This window comes from Haliotis rufescens, unplaced genomic scaffold, assembly GCF_023055435.1.
Source record: "Haliotis rufescens isolate VD_foot unplaced genomic scaffold, xgHalRufe1.0.p SCAF_17, whole genome shotgun sequence".
Lineage (NCBI taxonomy): Eukaryota > Metazoa > Mollusca > Gastropoda > Lepetellida > Haliotidae > Haliotis > Haliotis rufescens.
The window spans coordinates 32,051,326-32,074,592 of record NW_025963857.1 but is presented as its reverse complement, the minus strand read 5'-3'; the positions used below and the strand labels follow the sequence as shown (position 1 = coordinate 32,074,592).

The following is a 23,267-nucleotide window of genomic DNA, read 5'->3' as shown; positions in this document are numbered from 1 at the left end:
AACTTACCCGCCAAATCTGACAGGTGACAATCGAGAGATTGAGACAAGACAGCCGACCTAACAGACTAAACCCACAGAAGCTTACGTTCTCGATCTCCCCTTCATCAAGCTTACGCTCTAAGGTAAGCGCCTTTTCCCTATCACTAGGCTTTCACAACAATAAATATCCTTGCATGTCTATACGGAAAATATAAATGTTATTATTTTTAATTAAACAGTCTATAATCACGATTTTAATTAAATACCCCAAAGTGTTAACACTTCTATTACTTATTGGAAGGTCAATTCATAATCATATTCAACATTCGTGCTTCCAACATGGGAACTATTTATTTTATTTGGCAACATATATTTTTCATTTATTTGTTTATTTTTCACATCAGATTTAAGAAACTTTGCCAACACATGCTATTTTGCATTATGCTTTTCAATAATTACAGTTGATTTCTATTGACCGATAAAACTATTTGCCAAAACTTACACCATTGACATCATACTGTTAGTAAATGAGATTTATCTCCACTGGTTTATTTAAGAATGTGATACTTTGAGGTTTCTATTTTTCTTTCAGGTTGAGTTTACAGTATTGTAGAAGCATATTTGTTTAAAGAACATCACAGCCCGAAAGGTATACATGATGCATTAATATACTGAACCGCAAAAGAAACGTCACCCCAAGTAACATTGATGAAAAGTTGTCAGTTAAATATCTTGGTAATTTTTGTCAGTTTGTAAAATTTAACATTACCATGTCCGGAAAATGAAATTTGATGATAAAAAAACAAAGCAGATGACAAAAAAAAACGATCGCCCAAACACATCACGGCAGCGGCCATGGTAACTCGATGAACGTGAGTTCCGTTCAAATGGAAATGCACATGCGTGCCCCCATTTCTTGCCCTATAAAAATCCACCCAGATCGGATAACATTCATTCGTTATTGTATTGCTACCACATGCCAAGATTGACAAGCAATCAGCGACAACAAACCCTTGGACGATTGCAAACTGGACAAACCGCCCGGCAAGTAGCCAATGCTTTTCAAGTCCACGTAAGGACAATAGACCGGCTCCAGCAACGGTACCAGAACACCAACACTACAGCTGACCGACCACGTAGTGGAAGACCAAGGGTCACCAACCGACGTCAGGATCGTCAGATTGTGCGACAGCAACTTCAAGATCGCTTTGTTACTGCTGCGGAAACTGCTCGACGGACCATGAGGACACATTAGTGCGTCGACGATTGACGATCTGACACCACGTCATCGCCGGGACCGTCTTATGTAGGCAACACAGCACCAGCATTGGCGCCACCAGCAGTGGAGAAGAGTCCTCTTCTCAGACGAGAGCCGTTACTGTATCTCAACAACAGATGGCACAGAGAGAGAGTCTGGCGACGCCGTGGGGAACGTTATTCGGATGCTTGTGTTGTTGAGAGACTCGTGGGGTGGTCCGAGCATCATGGTGTGGGGTGAAATTGCACAGAAGGTCGGCCCTGTGGTCTTCCAGAACATCGGTCAAGGGAGAGGTAATGGTGTCACAGCAGCTCGGCACATTGATCAAGTCTTGCGACCACACGCCATACCTCATTTGGTACGTCGCCGCAACCACGAGTTTCACCATGATAACGCCCGTAGCCACACTGCGAAAGCAACAAGAGACTTCCTCCAGCAGAATAGCATTAGAATCATGCAGTGGCCTGCCCTCAGTCCCGATTTAAATCTCATTGAGCACCTGAGGGACGAGATTCAAAGACGGGTGAATGACGTCCGAATAAGGGTGACAACTGCAGCTGAACTGCGTCATGTAGTCATCAATGCACATGACGGACACACGGGATACTGACTTGTGATGCCATTTTCTCAGAGACTACTGTTGTGTTTCACTTTAAGTATATTTGATGCTTTAATTCCAACCTTGATGATCAGTTTTGCCAAGTTTCATCTTTTTAATATGTCTCAAAGTATGTTTACAGTGTTTGGACAAATAAGGTTTCTCAGACATCTGTCCATGGTGACGTTTCTTTTGCGGTTCAGTATGTATACAAACATCTTAAATAATGAAAACTTTCGATGATTCTTATTTAATTATACCCCCAATCTAGAAGGGCGGGTTAATAAAGTTATACCCAGGATATCCACCCGTCCTTCCTTCCAAAGACATTTTTGTGTGAGTGCAAAGTTTGATTTTGATATGTATATTTTCCGAAAAAAATATGATTCTGTACATGATTTTAATTTGAATATTTCATTTTATTTCAACCCGTGTGCGACATATCACTTGAACACTACTTCCTGGATTCTTTTTCCAATTAGGCGTACAGTTTCTACACCCATAGCAGAGGTGCAGAGCGAAGTTTGATTTCGAATAGTATATTTCCAAGAAAATATAGCTTTTTTCATGTTTTGAACTTAGAATATCTTTTTACTTCAACAATTGAGCTACCCATAACTTGGGAACTTCTACATGGATTCTGGCCAAATTTAAGGAACACGTTTTCTATTAATTGGAGAGATGCAGTGCAAAGGTTGATTTTGATATGTGTATTTTATGAAACAATATGCAATTTGTACATGTTTCAACTTAGAATGTTGTTTTAATTCAATGTTTGTGCGACTTTTAACTTGAGAACTGCTGCATGAATTATTTCCAAATTTAAGAAACACTTTCTATACAAATAGAAGAGGTGCAGTGCAAATGTTTATTTTGATATGTGTATTTTCAGAAAAAAAATATGATTTGTTTCATGTTTTGAACTTAGAATTATTTTCCTTAACATTTTTGTGACATAAAACTTGAAAACAAACACATGGATTCTTTTGCAATTTGGAGTAGTTTCTATAGCAATTGGAGAAGTGCAGTGCAAAGTTTGATTTTGATAAGTGTATTTTCTGAGAAAAGTATGCTTTTTATGTTTTGAACTTGAATGAGTCAAGGATACCTTGTTCATTTCAGTGTTAATAACTTTTCTGCCTATGTATGATCAACATCATGGTATTACGGTCAATGCCACCTTCGCATTTTTAGCAGTTTTTAACAGTTTAATGACTTAGAGGGGTGGAGATAGCACTGCTGAGACTTTTTTCAGACATCAAATTATTTTGGGGGGGAAAGCAACCATTTTTTAATGTAAATAATATGCCCCCTGCCTTGTCATTTTTTTATATTTGTGTCATTGTTATATTCAGTTACCAAGGTACAAGGAGGGACCAGGATACAGATCATCCCTGTGTTAAGTTCTTCTGACATTGAGGACTGAAATGGCTCCTCAACCACTCAGCCCAAATTCTGACTTGTCATTTACAAATAAATAAAGGTCACTTAAACCAGAATTCTATTGTCATTTTGTTGCTGTCATATCCATATCGCCATATCGTTTGAGTTAGAATTTAACATGGGATCGGCATTATTTCAGCCATACAGCGACGAGACCAAGTTGATATATACACAACTTCTTTGCGAATACAAAGTTATATTTACAAACAAGTCACCAAACATATTTGGGCTCAACAATATTATTTATACAGTTTTAAAACACGGGCTATAGGCCACCATTTACCAAAGTTAGACCACCTCGCTGGGGATCATGGGGACTTACGGTGCCTCTGCTTCCTGCATAACACCCCAGCAGGATTACGTCATCACTTTAGCCACTGGTGGTTGTGCTCAGTATCAGCCAATATAAAAAATACTCGGCAATGAGTTGGCTTAAAACACTGCTTGATGATAGTTACATCGATTATGATAGGATTACGTGTCACACATGGGGACAATAATTTTATAGTACTTCAACCTCCTGGACAGAGCCTTCAGTAATATCAGTTAATAAAATCATCACACCAAATTAAGGAAGAAGCAATTAATTATTCACATACATATTTATAATTTATTATACAACTTGCAACCATCCTTGGACCCGTCTGTAAAAATGTATCTGTATTTGGTTCGTGATTGGTTATATTGATAAACTTTTTGAGCTTGGTTAGAGTGAGATCTACCTCTGGCTTCACCATGTGCCAGGGAGGGGAAAACAGAAGTCGGGATGGTGTTATAATATTAAGATCTATTTTAGCTGCAGTGATGTGTGGTTGAATTCTGATTATAAGTGGTGAACCGAGTTTGACAGATTTCGAAACAAGTTTTCTTATTGAGGGTGGAAAACGCAATCGTATGCTTGATATGATTTATTTGAAATGCAGTGAAAGTTTACTGAGCCGCTGTTCGAGGGAAGGTTCATCAGCCTCCACATACAAACTGGATCGTGGATCAGCTTTCCCTCGGGCAGTCTGCAATTCATGGAGTGGAAATGTTTCGCTGTAGTCCTCACAATTATCAGATTTAAAATTTACGTTCTTCTTTTCCTGCTGTTTTTGAAACCTTTGAAATTGAGGGTTATAGTTGGAATGATTTACCAAAGTTTCACCAAGCTTGTAACAAATTTCAGATTTAGTTGTTAAAAGTGTATTACCATAGATTTGCATTAATATCAGATTTACCCATTGGTCAGGAAACTAATTACTTTTTAGTTTATTTTTATACGTTTATCATTTTGAAAAAGGAAGGCACACCTATCTTCTCACTTTTGAACCAATACATAAACTCACGGGCAAAGAAACGCTGGCTTCTAATATTCGCATCTAATAAAGACATATGAAAAATTATGTCAACAGATATCCTTTTATTTTACAGAAACAACAATAGACAACTCTGACAGCCACGTGATGATATGTTCAGGAATTATGAGCATTTTTGGGAGAGGTGTTTGAATGTCCATAATTCGATCATGTTCTTTTTCTTGTTGTCAAACAACAACACATGTGAAAATAACAATTAATCGTCAATATCGAGAGTGTCCACCTCTAGCACAGGAATGGAAGTACGGCTGGTGTAAGGACCTGGTTGATATAGCCGTTAGCGTTGAGGTTACCATTTATAACCACCAGGTCGGTCTTGGTGTCACCGCAAATACCGCCCCAGATCATCACACTGCCAACGCCATAGGGGTGCACTTCCTGAACGCAGTAACGTGACGTACGTTCGCCTCTACGCCGGTAAACTCGCAATCGGCCGTCAGCACTGAAAACCTGGAACCTACTCTCATCGGTAAACAGCACTCTGTACCAATGTCGTCTTTGCCAGCGTTGCACTGTACGAGCCCACCTCAATCTGTTTAGTCTATGTTGTCGGGTCAAGGTCATTCCCTCAAAGGTCGATAAGCTCTCAAACCAAAATGGCGGAGACGTCGGGCTTCAGGCCTTCTGCTGACGGTGTGTTAGAAAGCATTTTGTGCTGATGACGTCACAGTGAGGAATCTGTTACGTAGGTGCAACATACGCAAATAGCGGTCTTCGTTGGGCGTGGTTACTCGTGGTCTTCCACTTCGTGGTTTGTCTGATTTCCGGCCAGAATCTCTAAAACGTTTCACCAGTCTCTCGATGGTGGATTTGTGACAGTTCATGATTTCTGCAACTATGGTCTGAGTTTCACCCGTCTGCAACATTCCTATTGCACTCTCTCGCTGCTCAGACGTCAAACGTGGCATTCTTGTAGGTGAAATCTAAACGATTCAATGCTACAGAAGGTTTCTGTGCAAAATTTATACCTAATTCTAGCACGAAATTTGCCTTATGCATTTTTTACAAAAAGAGGGAAAAAAAGTATTTCTCCGAAAATCACGAGCTGTAGATTCGCCACGACCCCTAGGAAATAATTAGTGCGTTTGGGAGAATGTTTTTATATGGTATCGAATCACGGTTTTAGGTTTTGATCAAAACTGTGTCAACGTTTATAAAACCAGCGTTTCTTTTGCCCGTGAGTTTACAACACACAAATAATGAATACTGTTGTCTTTTTGCAAGTGTACCCTAAACAATATTCCCGAGTCCCAACCTGACGTGTGACGTTCTTAATGATTTCTTTATAAATATGTACATGCTCTGTCAAAATTTAGATGTTCCTCGCAGGAGCTTTTTATTTAAGTTGAACGATATACTGATATGCCAAGGAGTACAAGAATATGTACACTGTGTCACCTTACTAGAGTTGAAGATGAGTATCCTTGTCTGCGTGTATGTCCTTTCTATTTGAGTTTTGAATTAAGTATATAGCAAGATTACTCTATTTTGACAGGTCCATAGGAAGTTTCAAATCACAATAACCACCTCTGATTGAATGGCAATTCGAAGTGATGATACATTGTAGGTTACAAACGGGATATGAATGAGATGTGTTGCGCTTGTGTCGCTCGCTTGCTGGCTTTTCGGAGTCCTGACACGAAATGCCTACACGTTCATAAATTCTTACTTTCTCTGGCTGATATGTCACCCGAATGGCAACAGTTAAACGAGGAAATCAATTTTTCGGAGACATTTTCCGGATGAGGAATTTCACTTAAGGCATCAAGTTGCATCGGGTTGCTTTATCTTGCTTGGTTTCATGTCCTCTCGGATATTCTGTATGACGTATGTATTACTAAACTATTTTGAAGTATACAACAGAACGTTCAAAAATGTCGCCGTCTCATCTTTTTCGATACAGAGAATCTATGTCAGATTATTCTTTTGCATGTTTTAAGTCTAAAGGCGAATACTATTGTTTGTGAGTGTCGGAGAAAGTACCGGAAAACCCATTTCCCAACGTTCAGCCGTTCAATATGAGACTGTTGACAAGTTGAAACGTGCTTGTATATTTCTTTATTGCATTATACAACTTTTTCGACGATTGTTTTTATAAGTTACAGTGTAAAGATGTGTTAGAGAAAGATAAAATGTTGCCCTCGCATTGTCCACAAATATTATAGGGTCTGTGTACATATAGGGTAAAGAAGGATGAGTAAAATATAAGATCGGAGGCCGGTGTCTGTACAAGAGAAAGACATCCTCCGCACTCTTCTTTCAAACATGCAATGAAACCTTCACAAGTGACTACATATGTCAAATTCAAATGGCCATCTTGAACACCACAGCATTATTGGCAGTCACAGCCATACCAAACGACAAAGTCAGATGTTATGCCAAATGCAAGGAACACAGAAATACTACATATGTAAGCGACATGGCTCATAATTAATAAAAATCCAACTTCACAACTTTACAAACAGAAACGGCGAAGTAATCGGGGTAATGTACATTCTACAAATGAAATTCTATGAAGATATTTCAGTCAGGTGAGCTAAAAATAAAAGAAATATGTAAACTGTCTCAGTCATGCCTGTTTGAACGTATCACATATATAATAGAAACATAATAAACAACATGTGACTTTCTTTGAAGACCTATTTAAGACAAATAGACCTTCGTATATTTGAAAGCAATACATTTCACAACTCTATGTTAAGGTCGAAACATGTTTTCCTGAGCTTGCCGCTTTACATTTTCAACAATAACCGAGGAGGAGTGTTTTATCCGACTTATGAACCGTCTAAGAGCTAGAAATACCAGAGAGAATAAGAAAGCATCAGGATACTCTGTAGGGAAATAATACCGTATGTCATGGTATAAAAGGGAGAAGTTGGTAATAAGTGTTGCATTTGTGCCCAATTCCTTTGTCTTTTTGGACAATAAAATATGTTTAATAATAATAAAAGGAATTTCATGAAAGCGTGCCAAGAAAAGACCACATACATCATGCACAGAACTGAAGTCATGACAAATGAGATTGACCATTCTTTCATCACCTGCCTCAGTTGCTCTGTGTGAAAACAGTGGGCTGCAATACCAAACACGATGCACCGATTGAGGGCATTGGCTGCCCCATCAAAAACATGATGTAGAAAATCTTCAGAGTAAGTTATTAGTTATTAAATTTATATATATATATATATATATATATATATATATATATATATATATATATATATATATATATATGTATATATAAGTGCACTAAGTCACTCGTGACTAGGTTTTTTATGGGGAGTAACTGATTGATTGATTGTGAACTGTTGTCAGTAAAACATTTCTGTAAGTGCTTTCTGGTCATCGGTTGAAAAGAAACAGAATGTTTTCTTTGATAGTGAACTCTGCTTTTCTCTCCACTCCATAACGTTGCCTGAATTCTTCCCACCTGTTGTTTGGTGTTGTGGCGCTTTTCACACGCTAAAATACAAACAAACTATATTCAAATTGAACTTCAAGATGGTCGTTCCTCCCTTAAAGCTCTGCCCCTGATCCTGAGTGAAACAAATAACCACATCAAATACCGTAAACGACAAAGTGAAGAAAGCTTTATACAGCATTGACCTGAAGAAGTCTCATGGTTTTGTTTCAATGTTTAAATTTGATTGACCTAAGGTTGGTACCTCGAGGAACGCTGTATCAACACTATTTGAGCGTTGGCGTCTCAATAGCTGAAGATATCTTGAAAAGTTAAACTGTTTTCAACATATATTAAACTCTGGACTTTCGATATTTGAAAATATGTTGACAATATGACATTGTTTTCAAAATTGAAAGTAATCTAAAATACAACATTTCATGATAACATAAATTCAGTGATCTTTTATGAAATATATATTTTAGCCGTTGATTGGTAGCAATATATATAACAAAATTAAACTCGATGTTAATACTACCAAACGATATGATTTAAACATGTACTTTTTATATTTTAATTGTACAATGACATTACAATGGTCTGCAAAGCACTGTGATGCAATTTCATTGCAGCGATATCTACAATGCAGATATCGCTTGATCTCACCCAAGCGTTATATCCTGTGGGAGGCAGTTTTGGATGATATATATGCAGACCATTGTGATGTCATGTTGCCATGACGTCACAATCAAATGACATCACTAATGGCTTTGACGCTGTTAGCAATCCTTTTTACACCTAAAACACTGCTAATTACACTGTCTACAAACTGAGGACATCTCGCAATTTACCTGGACATTCCCGGCCTGTATTTTGGCATTGTGATAAATGTTGATCATAATTTTATTCTTCAACTTCGGTTAATTCATCATTATAGTTGTAAGTGCAGAACACTTAATTTAACATTTCAAATCACTTAAAATGTTAATTATAATATTTTCAAATGTCAACTACAGTTTGACTAGGGCTTTTTGATATAACGGATAAAACACTTGGACTGAATGTGAGAAATTAAGTATTTAGCTGTACTGTGGTACAAGGTTCATCCGAAGCACTTGTTGACAGAAGAGCAGCCTCCATCTTCGGACTATGGCTCGCGGTTTGCTTCTTGTGGCAAAATACATATGTGAGATGTATTCTTTTGCATATATACACTGTTATGTTTCTATGTGCGCATGTTCTAAAACATCACGTATTTGATTGAAGTAATAGTTATTTAAGACACTTTTGATATTTGTAAACTTAGCAAAGAATTTGTTCTATTTTTTAGTTTTCTGAAACCTCATCAGCCACCGCCCGTCCTAGTATCCACTTTGGCTTGAAGCTTAACATTGATATTTTTCCATGTTATAGTGTTATATGTTGAAGGTTGTAATAACTACTAAGGATTGTAACTAAGGCTTGGATGGAGATAGCCCTGCGGGTGTTTTACAGACCAATAGTGTCATTGGCAGCTTTTCACCCTACGTAAACCATGTATGGAAGGGTCTCAAATGGGGAGAAATTGGCATGCCCTGGACACGAGATGAACCGGGGACCTCAGTCACTCTAGGAGTAGAGTTTGGGAGTCCATTTCAACTGATTATATATTTCTACAGAGCTGTATGCATCAATGCAACATTATTCAAACGTCTACAAATCTTTCAAATCCAATGGAGAATCAATGTCATTTCAGTGTTGAAGAACAACATTGTTTCAATATTGATTCAAAAAATGTTGTGCCCGCTGCGAGTGCCGACTCTATAATGGACTCTGTACAAGTTGTTGATTTCGGGAAATTAATGTCCTAAAGTCCTAAACAACCTATTTTCGTAAGAGGCAACTTCATGGATCTCGTGGTCAGTCTCCGTGACTTCGCATGTCATCGTGCACCGGCGGCGTGGATCGTTATTCATAAAGAAATCAGTTGATCTTTTACATGCCGCCGTCTTACAGCTTGAAATAGTGTAACGATAAACAAAGAATAAAGAAACAATTGTGTTTCATTTTGTCCGTCCATCCGACCCAAGTTTTGTAACATGTCGCTTACTTGAAACAAAGAAAATTGTTGATATTTTGAGAGAAATTGTGTCATACAATATTTTAGACTGCAATAAATGCATAGATTAAAATCGTATCCTTCGTTATAATGAAGTAGCATACAGACCTGACCTATGGAGCCTTTTTCATGCAGGATCTGTATCACCATGGTTATTGGAATAGGTACAACTGATGCAAGAGCGACACACCAACCAATAGTGACAGCGACGGGCGTGTACTCATAACTCCCGTAAGATGGTGGTTTGTAAGAAGCGACAGTTAGAAACATGGCCACCTACAAAAGAAATGATATGCCACTGTATCAACAGATATATGATAGAAAAACATTGCTTCTTTATTTCATAAAGCAGGAGCAACATGCATTCTAAATTCAAATTGTCTAGAAAAGACTTTTAAAATGTGAACGGCATGGAGAATATGCATGGAATATCTTCGTCAACACTAGTTACAGAATACCATTTAAGGTGCTCAATATAAAAGAATGTCTTTACACAAACAAGTAGGGGGTACGGGTGGCCCAGTCGTCGAAGGCGCCGCAATTCGCTGTGCAGAGTTGCGTCCCTTCGGTGCACCAGAAACCTATGATCGAGGGTTCGCCCTGATTATGTTTGTCAGGTTTGGGTACACCAGAAACCTATGATCGAGGGTTCGCCCTGATTTTGTTTGTCAGGTTTGTCAGCACCATATATACCCGTCCTCGTTGGTTTCACCAAAGTGGTAATCGTCCGAGGCCTGTTTCACTTCGGGCTTTCCTCCCACACCAAGCTGATATAATTGGAATATTTTTCAAAGCGGCGTCAAGCCCAACTCACTCACTCACACAAACTATTTACACAATCAGATATAAGCTAATATATGTCTTGACGATTGTGTGTAAATACTTTAAGGATAATGAAAATTGCTACTCTTCACGTTCTAGAAACACAATCTTTATTTCAGGTTGCTATATGCCCACTATACTCAACCGTAAGAAGAACAGGAACAAAGATGAAGCACAACAGTTTAAAGACTATTGGCAGCTGTTTCCCAATCATAGCCTCGACGTCCACAGCAAAACGCTTCATACCTAGTAAACAGACGCAGAATACATGTAAAGGTTTATTATTATACTTGAGTGCGAAAGACTGAGTTTTCTGAACTTGAGAAAAGGGATATTTTCATTTCACTGAACATAACACTTGCTATTTCACCGCAGTTAACATAACTATATTCATACAATCGTTACCACGCCGCAAATTGTCTCCCTTCAGCGTACGTGTCTGACCCGTACACAAACTGTTTACTCCCTTTTTATGTTAGTTCCACTGGTTAAAATATCTCCCTTTTCCTCAGTCACGCGATAAGAGAAACATAATCGACAAGCATTCCCAAAGGTTGTCCTTCAAAGTTTTCAGGCATCAACTGGGCTACTATTAATCAATAAGCAGGCAATTGGTGAGAAACCGTACTCGAACCAGTGCTTTAAAGGACCTTTCATAGTTGGTTTCTCTTTGTCTGATAGTTGCTCTTACAGATCACAATTGTTTATCCGTGTTCATTTTGTCAATAGTTTTGTTCCAGCACGTTTTCAATTGTCATTTAAAAGGTGCTCTGTGAGCTTAATTTTGTTCAACGTGAATGTTTGTTTAGAGGGATTCAGCAAATATTCGTGAATGATTCTGAATTGTGAAATAATCCAAATGTGCGTTTTCGGAAAAAAGGAATGTTCATTCTGTGTATATATTTAGTTGATTGTATATATATATATATAGTTGATTGCTGGTTCATATTTAGTTCTTATTCACGGAGGCGAACATCTCTTGGCCTGGACAATAGCCACAATAGGTCGCAGCATGCATACCAATTATTCAACAAATATTTTCCAACTTACCGTAGCACCAACCGACAATGATGCATTCCAGAGTACCGATTACAAACAAAGCAACGGCAGCCACATACCAATCTAATAACTGGAACACGTACACGCCAGCCTGAAACAAAAATGTAAATGCATGTCCAAACTAATTTATGAGAGTACTCATCATAATACAATGGAGATATAGTAGCCTTGGTATTCGATCCTCATCGACAGTATGGAAATCCTCGCCTTTGATGAATTTTGATTAAGTCACTGAAATCATTTAGGTTTAGGTTCATTGGTGAACTGGCAACATTATTTTAGCATTACTTGAATTTCACTAATAATGAAAACAGCGATTCGCGTGTGTTTTATGAAGAGCCAGAACAACTCCACATGTTACATATTATGTATTCCCTGGCATTTACTTTTTGCTAACATTTTGCTTCCAAAGGTATGAACTGCCAATTACACCTAATATAGAAGCATAACAATTGGCTTTGATGTTGTTCATGCCAATTACAGGAACATGATATTTAGCACCGTACATATACATATAATTCAGTGAACATATGTACAGTTCTTATCAGATTTGCATCATATGGCCCCTTGGAAATTCAAAAGTCCCCAACAAACGACGCTGGCCGGAAGAGACGGTCAAATAAGGTGGCCTTTCTTAGTGACTAGTTTGTTTGATCCAGACTCCATTATTTATTCGTGTAATTGGAATATTGCGGCGTTCATCAAGAAATAAGCAAACATGAGATAACATGCTTTTGTAGGTGCTGATCTTGACATCTAAATTTATTTACGTCACCAACAGAGGCAATCTACACAAACACAAAGGAATTTCGCCTTTCCATTTCTAAAGAGTCTGCTTAATTTAGGATTAGGTGGTCAGGCTCTGTGATACGGCTCCTTGAGTGTCATCACATCCCGACGGCTTTGCAGGCTGTTATCAACCACTTGTATGTCCAGTCCAGACAGGCTTCAGATATATGAAATATTGCTGCCTGACGTGTAAGACGAAAACACAATAAAAAAACAACAACACAATACTCACACTAGTTGTGAAAAGGAGACCAAGAAGGAACACAATGCTCATCAAAACAGCAGCCATAATGGTCTGGAGGTGTTTGGTGTGATAACGTGATGGCAGAATATCTTCTATACACCCAAGAGCTGCTTCAATATTTCCGAACTGTTCATACATAATGTTCATGATATGTTCATTCAAAACTGATGTCATTATCTATAGTGGGGGAGGGGTCACAGCATGGTTTTGTGTACTCAGATTCACCTTGATTGTGTGTTGATTACGTTTGTCATCGCCATACGCGTGTTCATAGGTGATAAAACTGAAACACCCGTTTAAAGTGGCGTTAACTCATTCACAGTCATTTACTTTTGATGATGGCAAGCAACGCTTTGTTAATACTCTGAGAAATTTAATGTGATATTTACAATATAAATACATTCACAAGATGGACAGGAATATGAAATCACCATTGAATCGACCCCCATCATCAGAACTACCAAGAAGAATAGCACGGACCACAGCTGGGAGAACGGTAGTAGGGACACTGCCTCTGGATACACAATAAACCCAATGCCCGGACCTGAAAACGTGCAAACAATCATCTATTAATCGATTTTTTAAGAGAAACAGTGAGGCAGTCAAATACATAGGTAAATGAATGTTTTTGATGCATAATGGCGCATACATATATGTTTACCCCGTTAATGTTTGTATTTAGACAGTGATACGGCATCTTGGGACATTTATTACTAACCACTGGGATATGGAATTTCAGGATTTGCATATTACAGAAATACTTTAAGATATGATAGAAGCTACAAGAAGGGATATAAAATCTGGAAGGACAACTTATGAGTCGTATTTTCGGGAGATGTTCATATTTGAATATCTAAATGTGCCTGAATATGTTTTTCATCGTTCGAAGGTTATGTGTTCGACAGGTATCACTAACATTCAGAATTCATGGTGTTGTAGTAAATACATAATTGTACTGATTCGGATTACTTGCCTGATGTAATAACCTCAGCTACAGGTTGTCCGAGATCATGAGCCAAGAAACCCACCGTTGCAAACACCACAAACCCAGCAAAAACACTTGTTAACTCGCCTAATAACGTGACAAGGATTGCGTCTCTGCAAACGAGATTCAAATGTAGACACTATCAACTGTCAAACTGCAAGGAATAACATTATCTACCAGCTAACTGTTTCCATCGTGCCAGTAAACCATTATACATGTACTGCAAATACAACTCTGAACGGAGGAAGGGTGTGAAACACCTTGGATCAAGTACATGCACTTGTTATTGTCAAACTGGTACATGTATGTGATTTTGAACGAATCTTCAGGAGACAATTTGTTGAAATAAATACAACTACTACAAATAATGAACAAGATCCCATTCGAATTATATTTTGTTGAAGATAAACAACAAAGCAATAAAAGTTCAATAAAGTTAATTAGGTTTTGGTGCTGCAGGTTATCCACCTGTATGTTTACAATACAATATTGTGAACCTGTAGGTCAGAGAAACGTGAAAGGTTTCCAAATTGTTAAAAAGAAGATCAATTGTGGTACCTGGCAATATTGTTGTGGGGAGTGTTGTGGCTTGAGATGGCAGTAATAGTTCCCCAACCAGGACCCACTGAGAAGAACACCTGAAGAATTGCTTCTAGCCACACCTGAGAAAACATAACTCTATAACGTTTCTGATAATATACGTATGTGATCGTTTTGTTGATACTTATAATTAGTGTACTGTTATCACTACAAACGTATATATTTGCAAAAAAAACATTACTGACAAATATTACGTTATTATTGTTTTTGAAATATAACTGTCGAGAAGAAAATACTTTTTGAAAGACGTTTAACAGTTAAACAAAATGACTGACATATAGCACGATTTAATTGTGTTTCAATACAACTGTCGAGAAGAAAATACTTTTTGAATGAAGATTCATAAAATATAGAAAATGAGAGCCGAAGTTCCTGCCACATATCTGCTTTTTAAAACGTTTATTGTTCATGATGATTCAAACTACTTGTTGGCCTGTTAAGGAAACTGGTTGTTTCTATGGTATTTACTTTGCTCAAACAATATTTGTTTTTTGTTGATACTTAAAATTGTTGTACTGGTGTCACCACAAACGTGTATATTTTCAACAAAATGACTGACATATAGCACGATTTAATTGTGTTTCAATACAACTGTCGAGAAGAAAATACTTTTTGAATGAAGATTCATAAAATATAGAAAATGAGAGGCGAAGTTCCAGCCATATATCTGCTTTAAAACGTTTATTAACAATAAACAATAAGCTGTTTCTATGGTCTCAACAAGGAATTCACGTGAGCTCAAACGACATTTGAAAAAAAAGTAATATTGACCTGTGAGTGGTGAAGACGGCTAAAATCAGGAGTGACATAATACATAATCCCGTTCATAGAACCCGGCATCATGCACGCCCTGATCAGCAGTACCGTCAACAGTACGTATGGCATCAACGCCGTCACATACACTACCTGTTGAAACACACATATTGATTTTAAATTCACTTATGTTATTAATGAGTGAATTTGATTTAACACCGATTTGAATAGTATTCTACTCGCATCACGGCGGGTCACCTTACTTTAGGAAAAAGTCACGCAGGTGTAGAAAGTGATGCAGGTGTAGACGTTTATCACTTCGGTGAAACCCACGATCACTGGTATGGTGCTGACAAACCTAGACAAATAGTCAGGGCAAATCTGGTATTCCAACCCACGATCGTAGGTTTCTGGGACGCGACTTGCGGCGACATTGACGACTGGGCCAACCGAGCCCTCCGTCATGTTATGGTGTAGTCGTTGGTAATGTAATTGGACACACTGAATTGTGTATTAAATCCAGAGAAATAGTGGATATAAAGCAGCAACTATAGTTTATATAATAGTGATTCCATTTAAACGCCACATGGATTTGAATTTCTAAATTATTTATTTTATGGGCTGATAATGCTAACGAATACCAGTGGGCACTAAAATGTTAATATTGTAACGAATGAAAATCACTTTGCCAAGAGACTTGATTCCTTTTACGATGCTAAGGAAAAGGAGCAGGCATGTGAGACCCCAGCAGATGAAGAGATGGAGCTGGACAGTGCCGAGGTCATCTATCCCTGAAGAAATGCCCAGCACTTTGTACCTTTAACAGATCATCAACCTCAGCCAGATGAGAAACGGTATTGGAATCTTACATCATAAGAAATAAAGTAGTATATGTTAACTTACTGCCAGAATTCCTCTGTTGCCGTATGGCCAAATACGTCAGCTAATTTAGCGGTAAAGTTGGTCTCACTAGAAGCGTTCCTTTCAACAAAATATTTTGTCTTGTTGAATCTTGATTCATCTATAACTGTTGAATTATTGATGATACGTGTTGAATCACCAACAGCCACACATCGGTGTGTGTTCCATGAGTTGTCACATGTTGTCCAGGGCAGGACGGTGGAGAAGGAGCTGTATATGTAGTAGAGGGCCCAGGCAAACATCATACTGTAGTACGGCACAACGATGAAACTGATAATCAGGATACCAAAACCAATACCTGGAAGGATAATGACGTGAAGCGAGGTGAAATGCTGTTGAACGTCAAGTTCAAGATTATTGTACTTAAATGACGTGTTACAACTACTCCGAGCCGACCATTCCATGCTTTATACACCATGCTGCCGAACGCCAGCCAGGGTAACAACATGTGCTCTCTTTTCACGTCTTTTGGTATGGCGCAGCCGGGAATCGAACTACCGGCCTTCTACTCTTTGGACAGACACCAACCTCATTCCGTCTTAAATACCAAACTGTCTGAGTTCAGGTTAAACGTTCCTTTCCATAATGCTGCTGTTGTACTTGTGCCACAGATGGCCAATTGATTCTTGTTAGTAATCATTGATCATGTTAACTATGTCCCAGACAAGTATTGTCGTCAATTCATCATAAGGGATATTTTGCTTAATTTTGAATCTCATTTTATTGTTTACTCTTTAATTAAGAGATTAACACGGTGTGTTTTATGTAGAGATATGTAAGTTGTCGATTTGATAGTATTTATTATTAATTTACTACATTTTTAACCGGACGTTAAATTTAATGCTGTCAAATGTTGAATTATAACATGACACAAGTAGTAGAAGTGACACGATTGCTTTGTTAAACTTGACCTTTGACAATGCTGCAAATATTGAGTGTTATTACCAACCTTCGGCTGTTACGGTATACTCCACGGGAAGTTAATTGAGTTCATGTCCATCTGTAACATGATACTTTCTTGTATATTTCACAATGGTTTGTATCATTGTGTAATTTTCTCTGACTTTCTAGAATAGAATCTATTCGTCTCACATACCTTTCATCAGAGGGCACAGCTCCCACACTCCGATAGGACCTTTACGGGAAAACTGACCAAGGGCAGCCTCCAAGAAGAAGAGAGGTATAGCAACTATAACCGTGAAGATCAGGTGAGGGATCAGAAACGCACCTGCAATAACGTCAATGGGAGGAAAATATGTAACCAATTACTTTTTATTGCAATTCACTTGTATCCTAGCGTTTGAATATGTGTGAGAGGAAATGTTGATTTGATACAACTCGTAATTCAAAAAGGAAATGTCATTCACACGTCTACCATAAATCTTTTTCAAAGTTTTACTAAGGCCTTGAGTATTGTACTCCTGATCTCGCAACTTTGAGCAAAAGTCGTATGGATACTTCTCTTTAAAATTCATATGGATCTCACAATCTATTGGTGACATAAATATGTTTTCATAACAATTTTGTACTCGTGCTATACATATGTTCCGACAGGATTGGCATTCTACACATATCGTAATATTAAGTCTCTGATCCTTGAACCAGAGTCGTATCTTTCCAATTTAAGACTAAAACATACATCTATTACTTGAGGCTTGGTGAATGAGGAAGATATTTAAATATTGAAAAGTCACTCCCGTCTGTAACCTCTGTGCTGAAGAAGAATTTAATTTTGAGTTTATCTGCCCTGTATATAACAAAATAACAATGAATTATCTACCCGCCTGGTCATTTTCATGTACATCTGCTAATTACTTGGAATGTCTGCTGACAAGCAAAAAGTATAGCGTTCAACTACAAGTATCTTTATACATTCGTCATGCTTTTGTGTTACGTCAGTTGTTGTCTTGATACTCCGTATAATGCAAAATTTGTTAATATAACTGTATGTCTAAAAAAAAAGTATGTAGCTCACTTGTATATGGGCCAATGGCCTTTCATACAATAAACCATTGAATTGAATTGAAATCTTGAAGAAAGTGTATGCTCGATTGCACCTCACATATTGTGCAATGTAGACACTAAACGCTGGAGTGTCTTGAATCAACATCAAGGAAAGTTGACATTTGGAAAGATGAAGTCATACTTGTCATACAGGAATTTATTTAGTTTCTTGTCACTCAATGTTTATGAAATAGATGAGGCGGTTTCACTTTTCTCTTTTATTTCTAGTTCGGGTGGGTAAATCAGTGTAAGGGAATTTAGTTTTTGATAATTATTGAATGATATCAAATCTTTGATGTTCCTGAAGTTAAACATACCCTACAAAATATTTATGCAAGTGTTGAAAGAACTTAATGTATCCCTCGCAGAAGACTGACAAAATATGGCAGAGGCAAGCAGGAAGATTGTATTACGCTTCATGCGGTTTGATTTTGATAATGTGCAAATCCGTGATGAGTTGTTTCCGTTCTTTCATACTTAAATCATGTGATATGCTGAAAGCGTGACAAAGGCAAGCATCTATTCAAAGCATGTCTTTTTATTTCTTTTATTTCTTGTCGTAAGAGGCTACTGAGAGTAATTATAAGTCACATTATACCCCGACGTCATGTGACGTTGCTCATAATATCACAATGTCACTGTTGTGTCTGAATCTGAATTATTTACAGGCCATCATGATATATAGCCGGAAAAGGATGATTGCGGAGTTGACAAAACCCTTTCCATATTCATAAGAAATGTCTGTCCAATTGTCGATTGTACGATTTTGACTACATCGTGAGCATGTCAATATGAATCACAATCAAATAGTGATGATACCAGGTGTTCGCGAAAAAGGTTAGTGTATCCATGCAAAGACAAGTCAACTGATCATCTGAAAAAAATACGGGAAACCGCCCAAGACGGTGGGCATCCCCAATATCCCGGCCCAAACATCTCCTCTACAGCCGACTCAGTACAGCCGACAAACGCCACTTCGCCCTGGGTGAAACCCGGTAACCCCAGTGCCCCAGCAAAAACAACATGCTCTGTTCTCCTCCTTATCTGATGATAACCCAAGCTGGCCTTTTCGCGTCCATTATTTCATGTTTAAAACTCTTCAAGACCCGTGAAGATTCCGGGGTAGAACAGGTCTTCAGCAAGCCATGCTTGCCGTAAAAGGCGACTATGCTTGTCGTAAAAGGCGACGAACGGGATGGGGAGTCAGGCTCGCTGACTAGGTTGATGCATGTTATCGATCCCAATTGCGTGGATCGATACTCATGATATCAATCACTGGATTGTCTGGCCCAGACTCGATTATTTACAGACCGAATCGTTTTCCTGCAACCAATGCTTGTCGTGGATGAATTTATTGGACCGGGTAGTCAGATTCAGGGACGTCGTGGTTGACTGTGTATCATCGTGCTCATAATATCAATCACAAGATGGTGCGATCCAGACTTGATTATTATTTACCTGCCGTCATCATATTGATCGACTATTGCTGAGTCCATTTAACCAGTCCGACTATATCATAAGATCGTGTTTTCGTATCACTGTGCAAAGAAAAGGCATGTTCATTTCAGAAATGCCATAAAATAGGTTTAAATTAGTAATGCCAGATAGTGTTCTTCATGCACAATTATGCACAATCACTTCGTCAAATATATCTGTAAATGGCACAAACTAGTATATTCTGAATAAGCTTTTCTGTATGTATGTATTCAGCAAGTAATTGGAGGTTTAAAAAAACGCGTAACAGATCTGTTACGATGTCATATTCACACCATGCATCACGGACATTAAGGCATACCATATCACTTCCAGACGGTATCAGGTAACGGGCGGCTTATATAATCACTTAATATGTATTGAATTCATTTATATGTATACTATTAGTTGTTATATACAATTGTTGTGGTTGTTTGTTGTTTTACGCGGCACTCAACAATATTCCAGCTGTATCACTGTGAGTAATCGAGTCTGGAGCAGACAATCCAGTGACTGACATCATAAGCTATACATACAGTATAACATAATATTTCAAGGTTATTCAATTTTCAAGTTTTTTCTTGTCACATCAGGGCATACATTAAAAGAAATAGAATTATACAACCACTACATGTACGTAAAGGATAATCCTTGCTTGGACAAAGGTGTATGGATCTACAATTTCTTTCTCACAATATCATGGCAAAATGAGGCTTCTGGGTGACAATAGGTCTCCAGCATCCTATTCTGATCGTAAGAGGCAACAAGATGGATCGGGTGGTCAGTTTCAGTGTGGCGTCGAACAACAAACGATCAAAAACAAACAGAACATTTTGGGAATTTGGGAATATCTGCATGTATAACCACATAGTTTTGTTATATTCGGTTTAAATAATTGCATTTCTGTACATGTTATGGCATTCAAAATGTATGAGGATCTTTCTGAAAAATTCATATGACATTGAAAACACAAAAGGTATCCTGAAAGGCTTCAAACATTTTAGGTCATTACACTTCAGTACCGCTACAGTTACTTGTGACCACTTTAATAGGTAATGAAATACCCTTTTTAAAACGTCTACGTTACAATCACATGTTATTTTGCTGCATAATTTGTTAACCTAACTGAAATTAAGTCAGTTTACTGTCCGTTATTAACTTTCGCATTTTGACGTCTCCTCTTAATTACAAAGTACGCCGAAATATTGCGTAAGCGATCTTGACAGTTTTGCCTATTTTGCAGCCATTTCTGCCTGTTCAATATGTGAAATTTTATACGCAGTAAGCATGTTGCATGCAGTATATGATACGACTTTTGGCATATATAGATTGCGGCCTAATTATACACCCGACCTAAAAAGTCGGGGGTACATAGTTATACCAAGGTTCCGTCCGTCCGAAAACTTTATCCGCGCGATTTCTCTAAAACTATTCAGTGGATTCATCTCAAACTTAGTACACATAATCTGTGTCATATGGAGGGGGTTTTGTTTTTATTAATTTTCCATTTTTGAATGAATTTTTCAAACCCTAACCCTATATTGTGGTACTCTTTTGTACAATAACAGGGTAAATGTATAAAAGTTTGACAATCAGGGGTATTTGTAGGCTCGATCTGGTTACATTTTTACTAATTTATATTAGTCCTGTAAAAATTGCTTGCATGACTAAAGCAAAGTTAACACTGAAAAGGTTGAAGTTGAGGGTATCAGTAAGCTCTGCTTACTTTTTCACTTTTTCAGTTATTTCAGGTGAGCTACAGGGCCACGCGTGGCACTATTTTTAAGCTATTTAATTTGAAACTAATGACACACTAGGCGGGTCGGGGGTATTAGTGAACCACGCTCATTTTTGCCCTTGTTATTACTATTGCCTTTGACCTTCACCTGTTTTTCATATATGTACTTTTGGCCTTCTGCTTAAGAAGTATCTTTGTGAAATTTAGTGAATGTGTCTGTAAAGTAAAGATTAATGGGTTTTTTTGTTTGCGTTTCTTCTTAACCTTTTTGGGGCGATGGGATAGCCAAGTGATTTAAGCGTTCGCCTGTGACTCAGAGGCCCAGGCTCGGTTCACCACATGGGTTCAATGTGTAAAGCCTTTTACTTGTGTGCACCACTGTGATATTGCAAGATTTTGCTAAAAGCGGCGTAAAACCCAACTCACTCTTAACCTTTGCATGACCTTTCAGAAAAGTTCAGATTACCTACAGAGCCTTGTGGCGCTATTGGTCATGTTGTTTGTTTGTTAGTTAGTTTGTTGTTTGAAGCCGCAATATTCAAGCTAAATAACGACGGTCTGAAGCTCATCGATCGATCTACGCAATTGGGATGTAATGACATCAACAAAGTCAACGTGCCTGACCAACCGATCCCGTTAGTCGCCTCTTACAACAAGCATATGTTAAACTCTATATAAATACTCACCCCCTCCATTCCGTTGACATACATAGGGAAATCTCCACAAATTGCCAAGTCCTACAGAATATCCAAGCAGAGCAATGACACACTGGAACTTGTTGGACCATTGGGCTTTCTCTGTAACATTTTCTTCAAATTCCACATCAAATTCTTCTCTGCGAGAAACAGTGTCTGTCTGCTGCTCAGCCGTCATTTTTTCTTGGAATACTACTTCGGTGTATCTCGCCTGTTTAACTGCTTGTCACTGCAAACATGAAAACGTCGTTTTTTCGTGTATGGTCCTTGGACGAAAAAACGATTCCTCTTGCACACGTTCTGACCATCGATTTTCCGTCCATATAACGTATCTATTTCACATCTGAATTTACTGAGAGAGAACGATGCTTTCAATCTCCTCCCTTTTCTTTGTCAATCAAGCAAAAGCGTGTACCGCTTTCTCATATTTCATTGATCAGCTCTCGCGTATTATATTACAGGCCTGAGTTTGACACGATGAGTGAATTCAACCGTTCTGCGCATGCGGATTGTTTAATGCCTTGTCCAAATTTTCTGTTCTGTGCATGCGCGATTTCCAGGATCGTTTATTATATTTAGTAGACTATTTGACAGTAATTCATAAACACATGCTTATGAAGTGGTCGGAATCATATTTATTTAGTGCACGGACGTGATCTGACGCTGCTGTCAACTGTCATGCGCATTTCCCCCTAACTATCACAATGATAACGGTGGGAATTTGAGTCATCATAATTAGAAAAGAACACCAATCAGGAACTGAAGTACATAAATGGATTATTACTTTCGATGTCACATTATGAACCAATAAGCAAACTAATACCAATCTGAAACTGAATAATTTGCCGGCTTTCATAAATTTATCTTTTTCTTTTTAGACGGTGACCTTTGTATATATATAAATTGGTTTCTGATATTGCTTGGAATTGAGGAAAGTATGTTTATTCATAATTTTAAGGTACCTACTCCTTCTAATGTAACATGAGTACATTGACTCAGGATTCTCCTTTCCCATTTGAACATGACAAATTCAGGGTTAGAATTGGTCTT

General features: G+C 38.0%; 1 protein-coding gene across 1 annotated transcript; it reads right to left on the bottom strand.

Annotated features, from left to right (window-relative positions):
- Positions 1-7,877: 7,877 nt before the first annotated feature.
- Positions 7,878-22,768, bottom strand: LOC124142548 (sodium- and chloride-dependent betaine transporter-like). The gene is made up of 13 exons (XM_046511095.2): positions 22,209-22,768; positions 17,404-17,535; positions 16,290-16,605; positions 16,071-16,203; positions 15,405-15,539; positions 14,592-14,695; positions 14,022-14,146; positions 13,480-13,592; positions 13,037-13,174; positions 12,007-12,106; positions 11,102-11,202; positions 10,243-10,410; positions 7,878-8,098 (listed from the first exon to the last, which is right to left on the bottom strand). The coding sequence occupies exons 1-13, from the start codon at positions 22,393-22,395 to the stop codon at positions 7,979-7,981; spliced, it is 1,872 nt and encodes a 623-aa protein (XP_046367051.1). The 5' UTR covers positions 22,396-22,768; the 3' UTR covers positions 7,878-7,978.
- Positions 22,769-23,267: the final 499 nt, after the last annotated feature.